This window comes from Elaeis guineensis, chromosome 16 (genome assembly GCF_000442705.2).
Source record: "Elaeis guineensis isolate ETL-2024a chromosome 16, EG11, whole genome shotgun sequence".
Classification (NCBI taxonomy): Eukaryota; Viridiplantae; Streptophyta; class Magnoliopsida; order Arecales; family Arecaceae; genus Elaeis; species Elaeis guineensis.
Window position 1 is genome coordinate 38,395,320 of NC_026008.2, and position 12,388 is coordinate 38,407,707.

The 12,388-nt window shown below is 34.9% G+C and overlaps 1 protein-coding gene across 2 annotated transcripts; it reads left to right on the forward strand.

Annotated features, from left to right (window-relative positions):
* The first annotated feature begins 1,988 nt into the window (after positions 1-1,988).
* Positions 1,989-11,071, forward strand: LOC105059612 (translocon-associated protein subunit alpha). Of its 2 annotated transcripts, none has more exons than XM_073250125.1 (9): positions 1,989-2,080; positions 2,128-2,202; positions 3,299-3,442; positions 3,573-3,623; positions 5,487-5,575; positions 9,206-9,283; positions 9,514-9,717; positions 10,415-10,486; positions 10,731-11,071. In XM_073250125.1, exons 2-9 carry the CDS (start codon positions 2,139-2,141, stop codon positions 10,779-10,781), a joined length of 753 nt encoding a protein of 250 aa, XP_073106226.1. In that variant the 5' UTR covers positions 1,989-2,080; positions 2,128-2,138; the 3' UTR covers positions 10,782-11,071. The 2 variants fall into 2 exon arrangements, with proteins under 2 accessions (XP_073106226.1, XP_073106225.1); XM_073250124.1 differs by having other exon boundaries at positions 1,991-2,080; positions 3,281-3,442.
* The last annotated feature ends 1,317 nt before the right edge of the window (positions 11,072-12,388 follow it).

Below are 12,388 nucleotides of genomic sequence, written 5' to 3' on the forward strand. Positions count from 1 at the left end.
ATTATCTTGAGCTTCAATTCTATCCCCCTTTACTATTACATGTTGCCTGGCATGACTCTTATAGTTACCATAGGAATCCGAATAGTTGTGGGTATTGTGCTGAGGACATTTTACCCATCATCGGTAAGAAGGACACTGTGATAAGGGATTTTTTAAGCAGCAAACTGAAGCTTTCTTCCTTGATCAAGAGTCATTTCTGCACAATTGATGAGAAGTTTAAAGTCATTGTGATTTAGGTTTACTTTAATGCTTTGCTTGAGCTATATACTTCCAACATTTTGGGGTCTCTTTCAGCTAAAGTTGGGTCTTCCCCTATTTGCCATGAGAATGGGACTATCTTTTTCATTTTTGTCCTTGGGCTTCATCACGTCTCATGTCATACACTTACAGAGACCTGCTACTGTTTTGTTCTTGGGTGGGCTGTTATGGCTTCTTTTTTATGTAACAGTGTTCGGCCACTTTGATTCTCTGTTGCACAACTCTTTTACTAAGTATGACCTCCTATTATGTTATCTGTTGCTATACTCATGCAGTATATTTTATTCAATCGGGTTCAACGTTATCTCCAGGCTGCTGCATGTTTTAATACGTGTACAACATCATGAAATTTCATCGGGGGACAGAACAGACACCAGCTCTGGTTCTCAATTGGTCACCTGCATTTCTAGTCTCAAACAAGCTGCTTCGGGCTTCTTATCTGCTGTACTAAATGGCTATTATGTTTCTGATCACCCACTTAGCGACTGTACTCTTTATACTCTTATAATGTATCTTCTGACTAAGTTCTTAACTATGCTCTCTCGCTGTAATCCTTACTTTTGTTCCTCATATGGGCTACTATAAAACACTCGATAGCCTGCTTTTGTTACTCTATACTATTCTTTTGCTTGCTAGTATAAATAAAGCTTTGGCAGTTCTACAAGCTAGTATAAATAAAGCTTTGGCAGTTCTACAAAAAAAAAAAAAAAAAAAAAAAAAAAAAAAAAAAAAAAAAAAAAAAGAAAGAAAAGAAAAAAAAAAAAAAAGAAAGAAAAGAAAAAAAAAAAAAAAGATAGACACCACAATGAGGATAGTAAGAGATGAATTGAGGGCTCAATTTTATTATGAGCGGACCTCTTTCACATGCTACTAAGTTGTTTTGGTAGACAATTGGAACATGGTTATATGGTCAATTGGATGATTGGAGATGCTATCCTTTTAATTATTAGATAGCAAGGAGATAAAGAGACGTGGGGATCCTTCATAGTGTAATCCACATTGGCTGCCGCATCATCAGATTACAAGATGAATGGCTGTCAAACATCCAAAAATAATGTGTTATATTGGGCATATGATCCAAAAAAGCAAGGACATATCTTTTGCATGAAAGAAGAATTCATCTTCTCCATCTGAATCTATCATTACATCATCAACTGCACATTTTGAAACCCATACATACCGATGATGATAGAATTAGAACTACTTTGAGATTTGTGCAATGGATGATCCAACCATAATTTTGCACAACTAAAAGTAAATCTTTCTTTTACGTGAAAGATGCAATCTAACCACACTACTACGATGCATCTTGTTTGACAATTACCAATATGATAAGATAATATGGTGGCTATCAAGAACTGTACAGCACCTGCGAGGAACAATGCAAAGCATACACCAGAGGTGATCTCGATCCAATAAATGATATTATATCAAAACTAATATAATACACTATCTTTCGTGCAATATCAACTCCCCATACATAATAAATCTCATATTTTTATTGTACCTATCATACAAATGTTTTCCTTCCAATTGCCGAGAAGAGAGATTCTGCCCAAAGTGGGAGCCTGGCTGTGTAATTGCTCATCATCAACTCTATCTATCAACAAAGCGGCAGCACCGTCCGATTTCCGCGAATGTGAACATCATGGGTCCCAGACCGGTAGATCCATAGGCCTCTCTCTCCCTATATATATATATATATCTAAGCACTCGAGCTCGAGTCCCCACGGCGCCATTCTGCTGCGGTTTGCGCCCATCGGTCTGGACTATTGGGTTTCTGCCATCGCCGTGAGGGCGTTCTTCGCGAGTCGCGACCGAAACAGCGCAGAAATTTTTCTCCGGCGCTCCCCTCGGCCGTTGCCTTCTAGCTTTTAGCCATGGGGATTAGGGTTTTCTCCTTCCTGGTCGCGCTTCTCCTCCTTGCTTCTCCGGTCATCCAAAGTATCTCCCTCTCCCTTTCTCTGTCTTTCCTTCCCAATCTCCAATTCCCAATTGATCTGAGCTTCCTGGTTCTTGCTTTTGATCTCGATCTCTCGGGCAATTCGGTTCCGTTCGAACGTGATGGGTTAGATCTTCTGTTCATCAAATGTTACGATCGTTCTAATAAAACTTCGTTTTTTTTAAAAAAATTCTTTAGATGGTTCTTTATATCTTTAGAACTATTAGATCTGATCAAATTAGAATTTTATTATGTTGGCATAACACCTTTTTTTTTTCATTGAGAGTGTAGTTTATCATTTGATATCTGTTGTTGATCGTGATATCATGATATATGTTATTGTGAAGTAGAATAAGGTCGTCTTGGAAACACGGCATAGGGAGATCGAAGAAAAGACCGGAAAAGATGACCTTTTTATTGGGGAAGTTTGTGAAGTTGTAGAATGAAAAGAGTCTGGAATACTGTTTTATTGAGAAATTTTTAATTTCGAGCCCTAAGTAAGCTGCTTGGTGGGACTCTTGAACGTCACAAAGAGGGTCTGGCTGCCCACTTGCAAGCTCTGTACTTACAGAGAACTGAGAACTCAAATAAAATATTCCATTTTCCCATTCTTCTCCTTTTTCTTGTCTATGAGCTCTGCGAGCTAGATGTGATATTTATGCCGTTTTGATAATGGAATTAACCTTTAAAGCATGAGGAGTTCTCTTCTTTCTGCTGAAATTTCAAATATGAAATTTATCTTAGATTAATTCGGAAAAGTGACCTTCAGATGAATCTATTTAACATACATCCAACTGATTATGTAGTTCCACTTAAGCTGTACTGTCCGTATCTCTCAAGTTTTAGCCCATACAGTCACTTCACTTATAAGAACACTGTAGCATTTGCTTTAAAATTGACTATAAACTATGACTTTATAGGTTCACTGCTTGTTGTGCTCCTTTTCACTGACTACCTTCTACTCTTCCAACAGCATCAATTAGTCAAGTATGAATCTCATAGAGATTACAACAGTAGTATATCTCTTTTTTTTTTGGCTCTATGTGGTTCATCATAACTTTTTGATTTTCACTTTGGCAGTTGTGAGATGTCAATCAGAGGCAGATGTTGATGCGATTGAAGTTGTTGAAAGGGATGATCTTGGCATTGTTGGTGATGACACCCAGGTCTTTGGTGATGGAACCCTAAGTGCAGCTTCTGGAATCGACACAACATGTGTATTTCCAAAAAATGCTGCTAAATGTAAGTATTATTTTCATAAAACATTCAAAATAGTTAATTGTTACCACCACCACTACAATTACTACTAGTACTACTACTTGTGATGCCATTCTGCATTTTGAAACTTTCTTCTTTTTTTTTTTTACTTCAGTGGTTTCAGCAGGGGAAGTGACTGAAATTCTTGTTGGCATGCATAACGAGGGTAATAACCTCATCTGCCTCTTGAGTTGCTATATAACCATTGATATTTTGTACTTTTCTTAGTCCAGTTACTTTATCTCATTTCTTTATTATTGTTTAACACATCATCTGTTAGATATTGTTAATCATATGCTCATTTTATTGTTAATTTCACTCATTTTATGTATAGATACTGAAAAACAGATATTCATTCTCTCTTGTGCTTTTTAGATGATAAGCATGCTTCTTTTGACTAATTTTATCTCCTTTTCTAGATTCTATGATTTGATCTATCTATCTATTGTATATCCTTTCTTGATTTTATTGTGAATTCTGACATTCTCAATGGTTTTTTTTTTTTTTTTTTTTGAGTTTATGGAGAACTGTATCTGTCTTTGTGAAAGTAATTCAAACTTTGAGAATCTAATATGTTAAAGTCATTTTGTAAAGAAATAGTAATCTACAAGGAGTATCTTGCTATTGTTGGATAGTATGAACGAGTAGATTCTCTTGTGGATTTGTAATCAGATTAGCTTTCACAGTGGTCTCCATGGTCAAACATATTCAGGCAAAGGCTGATTGAATGATAATAATGACTTCCCTTAGACATGTTTCATGATTAGGACACTTTGTCTGGGGAAACTAATGGTGCATTTTGGGATTTAGTCTGAACATAATTTCTGTTTATACATTTTGACTTTTATTTACTTAGTTCTGGTATCTTTGTCTGACCCTGCAAATATGGGCTAATGATCTACTCATGCATGTGTATGTTCTTTGGTATATAAGCAGGCCATGTGGAAGCTGATGCCGCTACTTGTGTTGCCACATGATGCCTTTATCCTCTTTAGCTATTTATGATAGTTATTCTACACTTCAGCCTTAAGTATTTGGGTCGCATGCTCTCATAATTGTATGCTGGCTTGCTTTATAAAGATATTTCTAAAGATGTATAAGAGTAAGGCTTTGTGAAAGCTGAAACCTCTACCTGTATTGGCACATGATGCCTTTGTTGTTTTTAGCTGCCTGTATATGACTAGAGTATGGCACATGTGATGCATGCTTAGTTTTTATTTTTAAATAATAAAATTCATCTTAATAAATTGCATAATAAATACTAGAGCAAGGATCTGAAACCTTTGACCTTACGGGTAGCAGCTACATTCTTTAACGGATATGTCGTGAGAAATTGAGATAGCATGTGGGATGGGGAAATGTGGACCATCAAACACACCTCACACATGATCGCATTAGAGGAGTTGGCAGTGGGATAGATAACTGTATTCTCAGTATTCATATCTCTTAGGCTTCCGCTGTATTAAATGATGCCTGTAAGAATTCATGAAATTGTACATTTTTACTTTAAAAAACCTTATTTATACTCTCTACTTTCACTGTTCGTGTCTCTTGAGCTCCTATTTTTTTAAGATGGTTCGTTTAAGTATTTACGAAGTTGTATGTTGCTTCTTAGATTGAGCTATAGAACCTTTCTGTATAGGAAGATCAGCCTATTGACAAAACGGATTGGAGAATTGGGGGAAAAATTTAATATATCTACATGTAGTGTGCCGACCATTAATTATTTTAATTAGAGCATATGTTTTCAATTTCTCTGTCTGAATGGTTATTGTGGCATGTTGGTCATTTTAATAAGATTTGTTTCACTAACGTTTGTGGGCATTTCTTTTAGTAGTTTAATCTAACATGCATGGTTAAACATTGGTTTCTTATGGAGAGTTGCTAATGTTTATTGTATTTGGTGGTTATTGTTTTATGTTGTCCTTTATTGAACCATTTGGTTTTTGTTTTGTACTATGTCATTCTTTGTTGAATCCTTTTTTTTTTACGTTCTTCTAATGCACAATTATTATATTAATAAATACAGGCGAATTGACTTTAAATGTCATAGCCATGCATGGTAGCCTTCATCTTCCTTATGATCACAACATGCTTGTTCAAAATCTTACCATGCAGGTGAGGTGCATCAAGTTCAAATTTATGTTTTCTTGCAATTTTGGTGGAATTGGCATGTTTTTCTCAAATATAGTTCAGTTTTGATCATCAAATATATACTTTATGCCTGTCTGATTTATGCCTTCCACAACTTTGCATTATCCTTTGAAATTAAGTCTCATACAAATTAGTGCTTTGCCACTTGGACTCTCATTGTCCTTTTCATTCGTACTATCTTAAAAGAAGTGGTTCAGAAAGGATTGAGTTCTCTTATCAGTTAAGACAGAGTGATAGTTATGAAGTTTAAGTTTGAATTAGGTGTACAATTTTTTTTTCCCATTTTTATTTTTTGATTGTGTTCTCTGTTTAATTGCTTTCTTATTTTGTCACTTGAGTTTTATGTCAAGTCTCATGGAAGAAGATTGTTTTGTTGTGTTTTTCATACTTAATTTTGTGTCTAGTTTTTGTAGTGATTTTTTGAGTTCTACTGGAAGCAGGAATATCATTTAAAGGTCTGACTTTGAGTGTAGGTTGGATTAAGATTAAACTCATTAAATTGTGATTTGAATAGATTCTGATGGTCTTTTAGAGTTTCACCATTTTGCTATTTTATGAAAGTATTTGGTTCTTTTTTTTTTCAAGAAAGTCTAGGGAAAGCTTTATAGATTTCCTAGTTAAATAACAAGTCATAATTAGCAAATCCTTATGGACTAATGGTGCCTTTAGTTTTAAAGGAGAAGGGTAAAGAAGGTGTGACAACAATTCTTGTGATGAATATTGATAGATTGAAGTTCTTTCCTCTCTATCAAGCATTATAGCTCTTCTATCTTCTCTTGTCTTCCTAGATTTCTCTATATTCTATAATCTTCTCTCTTTACAACTTTTCTCCACTCTTCCCTCTCCTATCTCTCTTGTGCTGTTTTAAAGAGTGAAAAAGTTATTCTATATTACTTGAAGGTGTGATTCACGCAATTAATTCAAAAGGAAAAATATTCGATGGACTTTTTTTTTGGGACATCTGTTGGACAGTTATAATGAATAACATGTTACTTATCAAATGGACGACACATGACTGATTCCAGAGAAGGAAGTATTTGATGGACAGCCACAATCCTATATATTAGGTAGAGAGGAAATGTATTTTCTATGAGTTGAGTATAATCCCATCAATAGATGATTTGTTATATGCAACACATGCAGGTAATGCAACAAAAATTGAAGTACTTGTTTGATCACTATGATCCCATCATTTGAAGAAATGTCACTGCTATGTGGGTGAATGATTGAAGAGGACAACGTACTTGATGTATCATTGTGAATTAAGATGAGGGACAAATTTTAGGATGATTATGATCCATACGTTAGTTGAAATATCAATGATTAGATTTTCATTTGTACATTTTTTCTATAAAAGTAGATTATAAAAACACTACCACTTTGGTGACACACCATTATGGGTGCAAATGAGCCGAGCAGCTCATAAGCTGCTTGAGGTCAACTTGAGTTCAAGCTTGACTTGACTCAACTGTCACTGAGCTTAAATAGCTCGAATGGCTTTTTGAGTCTAGCTTGTGAAGCAAAATACTCAACATGAAAGCTCATGAGCCTAGTCAAGTATATATATTTTTAATAAGATTATATTTTATTTATAATATATTGTTAATTTAATATTTTAATATATAATATTATGTTTTATTTTGTTTTAGCCAATTTTTTTTGATTATGACCAAGGCTCGAATTTGAGCTTGAGTATGGCTCGGTTGATATTCAAGTCGAGCCAAGTTGATCTCAAGTACTGCTTTATTTTTTTAATTCTAGTCGAGCCTAAGTATTTTGAATGAAGTTGATCTTAAGCCTCTAGCCACTTGACTCAGCTTGGCTTGATTGCACCCCTATTAAACACCATTCTTGTTTCAATTTCTCACTAACATATTATATTATATACTTAGAGAATAGAATAATTAAAGTGAGAGGCTCATTTACCATAGGGAGTGTGTTAATGTAGATGCTCTAAAAGCTGTGAATGGTGCTTCATGATGATGCAGTGACACCATCTCATTGGTTCATCCAGCTGCTTCAGTTATATATAGTAGGGTACTAATTAGTGCTTCTGTCCAGTGATGCACGGTAGCACCATATAAGCAAATCCTGCCTTTGTTGTACATTTGCCTCTTGGGAAAGAAGTCAGAGAGAGTCAATTCCTGTAAATTTTGAAGGATATAACAACTAACAAACTATATTTTAAAGCATCAAATTGAAAGTGACATGTTCTCCAATCTATAATTAAGCATACGGGATTATGAATTAATAGGCCTTAAAACATTAATTTCCTTTCTATATTTTGTGAGAAAAAGATGAGAGTGTCTATCTTTCCTCTCTCAGAAAATACTGGTTTGCTTACATAAATGTATGCATACATATATAAATGCTTTTCTTTATACATGATTATGTACATGTATGGACATTAGCTATCATCTACAAAAATATTTAAGTAGTTTACTGGTTGATTAGTTTGTCATCACTAAAAAAGAAAAGGGAGAAGAAAGTAAAAGAATCATGCATGACTTTGTGTGCGTGCGTGTGTTTTTAAACTTCCAACATGTGCCTTGATAGATGAGGTGTCAACATGGTCATATAATTAAAAAATGTGTTTTCTTTATTGAATTATCATTATAAGTGCACCTAACAAACTCTATATGCATTTAGAGTAAATTTATATGCAACCTTTGCTTTTCCTTGGTGATCCAATCACAGTATTTGTGCTATCTTTGACCATTGGAGCTTAGCAGCAGGATTTTCCACCTAAGAAGCTGAATCTGCTTCTTGATCTCCTAGGAAACTCACTTCTACACCTGCTTCCTATTCTTTTTCTTTTTTATTTGAGAGACCCGCTTCCCCTACCTGAACCCAAATCCTCTCCTGCGACTGCTCCTACTTTAGATAACTAACAAGCATCAGAGTGCTGTTTTAATTGTCTATAAGGATTGAAGTTCTTATTGTCCATTAACTGTGACTTTTAATATACTCCTTCTATTTACTGAAACTGATGTTTTTGTGGAGCCACAAGTGGAGTTCAATCTTAGCATAATATTCTTTGTTGGAAAAAACAAGTTACCATCATAAGTTCTTTGTATAATAACATGGACCTATCATTTTTAACTTTCAAGTCCTTGCAGATAAAATCCAACCATAGAATTGCCTTTTTGTTCGAGCAAAAGCTACAGGAATATGATGTTGACCCATGACTCAAAGTAGTCAACTAGGATTTTCTAACTTTATAGCTGGTGATCTAGCCAGCTGGTGAGTGAAGTTGTTATTATGCTAATGCCAATTCAGTACTAGCGCAGTCATATGGAGATATCAGATTATCTCATATTCATGCCTAATAAGCAGTATGCTATGGAAAATAAGAGGAATGTTCTTTTTACCAAGATTCCATGGGACTAGGTCTCCTGAAATCATAAGATCATTTTTTTTCCTTTTTTCTGTAATTACTCATTCTGCGAATAAATTTGTACATGATTTTGGTATCTGTTTTGTGCAAAGTGTATCCCTGATTCAGTTGTTGTAAGTCTTGATTTTCCTTAAATGCTATGCCTTTTTTTGTTAACATTATTAATATCAAGCATTTCTATCCATTGCCTATCACAGGAGTTCTTCAATGCATCAGTGCCATTTGCTGCTCAAGCAACATTCCCTTATAATTTTGCTGTCAGCAAATTCTTGCAGGTAGTTGCCAGTATATAGCAATTTCATTTTTCTCATGATTTCTTGCCCTGAGGAAACATCCTCTTTTGGATTAGCAACTAGTCTTTTTTGGCATATATATATATATATATATATATATATATATATATATATATATATATATATATATATATATATATATATATATATATATAATATAGTAAGAGACTATGCTATAATTTTGAGACTTTACTAATGTGCTTGTACTGCAGCCTGGCTTATTTGATTTAGTGGGTACTATAGTTTATGAGATTGATCAGCAACGATATCAGAGTGTCTTTTATAACGGTACCATTGAAGTTGTGGAGGCTGGAAATTTCCTCAGCATAGAGTCTGTTTTCCTTGTTACTCTTGGAGCTGCCCTCATTGGCCTTTTCGGATTGTGGGCATATGGTGAATTACAACGATTCTCAAAGGTAAGTTTCTCTTAATGAGTTCCTTCATATTCTATAAAATCTTGGTTGTGATGTCAGATTTTTGAATGAAGGAATCATATACTCTGTGCTCCGCAAGAGTAGATGTTGACAAGATTTCAGATAGGCAAATTGATTATGCAGTTTGCTATACTTGATATATGTTAGTGCTACAAATCACAAAATCTCTGCCAGATGGTTTTAGTTGCTGTTTTTCTTGATCATTATTGGCTGAAGCCCATGCTTTTAGACTGATGTATGGGCTAAGACATTGTTGCACTGTAAACTTTGGTGCATGTGCTATATATTTGTCAAAAGTAGTATCCTTATATTGTTTCTGGTGTTTCGCATATCATTATTCTTGTTCTTTGGTACGAACCTTATCGGAGTTGATGGTTTCTGCCAAAGATGTGGTACAAGTCCTAAGAATTCCTGCAGAAGGCTTAGGAAACCATATTTTCAGTATAAGTCAGGCTTATGCTTTTAACTTGTATTTAAAAGCAAACTAAATCCACTTCTATTAAACAATTGTTGATGACAGACTTGTTCACTGTTTAATTACCGTTAGTACCCAACTTTTCTTTTCTTCAAAAATTTAACAATGGATTTAGGTATCTACTTGTGAAAATTGAGTTCTTGCTCGTTTACTGTAGTGGCATATGATTGAATTGTTCTTCTGTCCATGTATTATTCTTCTTAGAAAACCAAGAGCGTGCCTAAGGTGGAAGTAGGTACTAGAGCAACTGATGCTGACATGGATGAATGGTTGCAGGTGAGCAATTAGCTGCAGCAGTATCAAATCAATATTCCTTTTTGCAACCATCTTGTGCTTAACTTTTCATTTTTATTCTGTTCTCACACATAACACCTGCTGCTTTTCTGACCAAATATTGGTATTAATAGTTCATGTCATCTGTTTGATTCACACTCTTTGGTTTTAAGCCTGATCGGATCCGCTACATCCAGAGAGATATGAAACCTTTTCTCTTTTTTGTGTGTGCATATTTGTTGTCCAGGGAACTGCATATGCTCAGTCACTTTCAAACAAGTCAAAGAAGAAGAAGTAGATTTCCATGTTCTTCAGAGTGGTTTCTATCTTTTAATTCAGCTTTATAGAGCAGGAAGGTGAGGTAGATTCTGACAACATGGTAGTTTTCAAGGTTGTAGGTGAGAAACTTGGACATAAGTGTGACATTCATGTCGCTTTTATGTCAGCATCTGGTGTGTTTATTCAACTGATTTTTTTTGTGTACTACAAGAAAAAAAATATTTTGTGAACTTTCAATTTTGGTGAAAACTATTGTTTAGACATTTACATTCTTAATGGTAACAACGAATAACATTACTTTGTTTAGCATTGCCATTGCATAATGGTGATGTATCTGTTCGGGAAATGTTGTGTATGTACACTTGACTAATTCTTGGTTGTCTCATGATCAATTTAAAAATTCTGTCCAGATCCAGAATATAGTGAGCTGGTAATTGCCAAATCTGCCTGTTACAGAAGCTATCATATATTTCTTTGTATTTTGCTTAGCAGGAAAATATTGAACAGTTAAATTAGGGAAAGATTATCTTCCACACAGGATTTATGGAAATTGAGATAGAAGTGATGATGAAAGAGCCTGTAGCATCTTACTCATGGCTCATTCGCTTGGATATTTGGTATCCGAAGCACGCTATTGTTAATTGCTGAATGCCTTTTGCTTGAGCTGTTGAGTCAATGTTGCTGACTTTGAAATTCCTTGTGATAATTTTGTCCACAAAGTTTTAGAGTGTTATCCAACATGATTTATTGGATAAAAATTTCCTTAGAAAGATTACTAGTAAATGTGCTTAGTAGATGGTACTTGTGATGCCTGATCTCGGCTTAATTGGGAGTCACTGCTGTTGCATCTGTATCTCTCAGTGTGCGATCTATCGCCAAAGCTGTGTTGGACATGAATTTTTTACACCGGACCTAATCCATTCCCATCTCTGCAGCTTATCCTTGCTGGTTGTTTGGTGCTGAGTGACTCTAGATGTAAAAAGATTGCTCATCTCCTATCCTCTATAGGTTTCCAAGTTCCCAATTTCACTGAGCTCCTATTGGAAATAGTCCTCATCATCTTTTGGTGTCCTCTGAGTACTGTGTCATCGGCAGAGGCTCTTCTTACCAGTGCTGGCTTCTTCCTTGCAGTTGGAGAACTCATCAATTCGAATTTATCCACTTAATAGGTAAGTAAAATTGGTGAGTCTGATGAGTTATGAAAGGGATGATAATTTAAATTATCGAAGTGCACAAAAATTATTCGGGGGAAATATAGTTGTTTTTTGAGGAAAAAAAAATGATCTCGAATATCTAAGAACTTGTGAGATGAGCATGTTTGGTTGGAAGGAATTACTTGGAAGTGCAGGCATCTATGCCTCCTAACTCAAGTAGATAATACTTTCTGAATATCAAGACTTAAGCTTGCAGTTCGGTCCCACTTCTGTCAAATTAAATATGTCACCTTTCTGTTGAAATCTTAGTTAGGCCCAGCGCAATTCAGGAAACTGCACTATAGCTTAGGCAATGCCCATCTCCCCACAACCAATGAAGGTTTACATTCAATTTTTTTTGATAACATTATTATTTTTATTTTATTCTATATATATTATACAAAGATTGATTTTGATGATAGCATGTTCATTT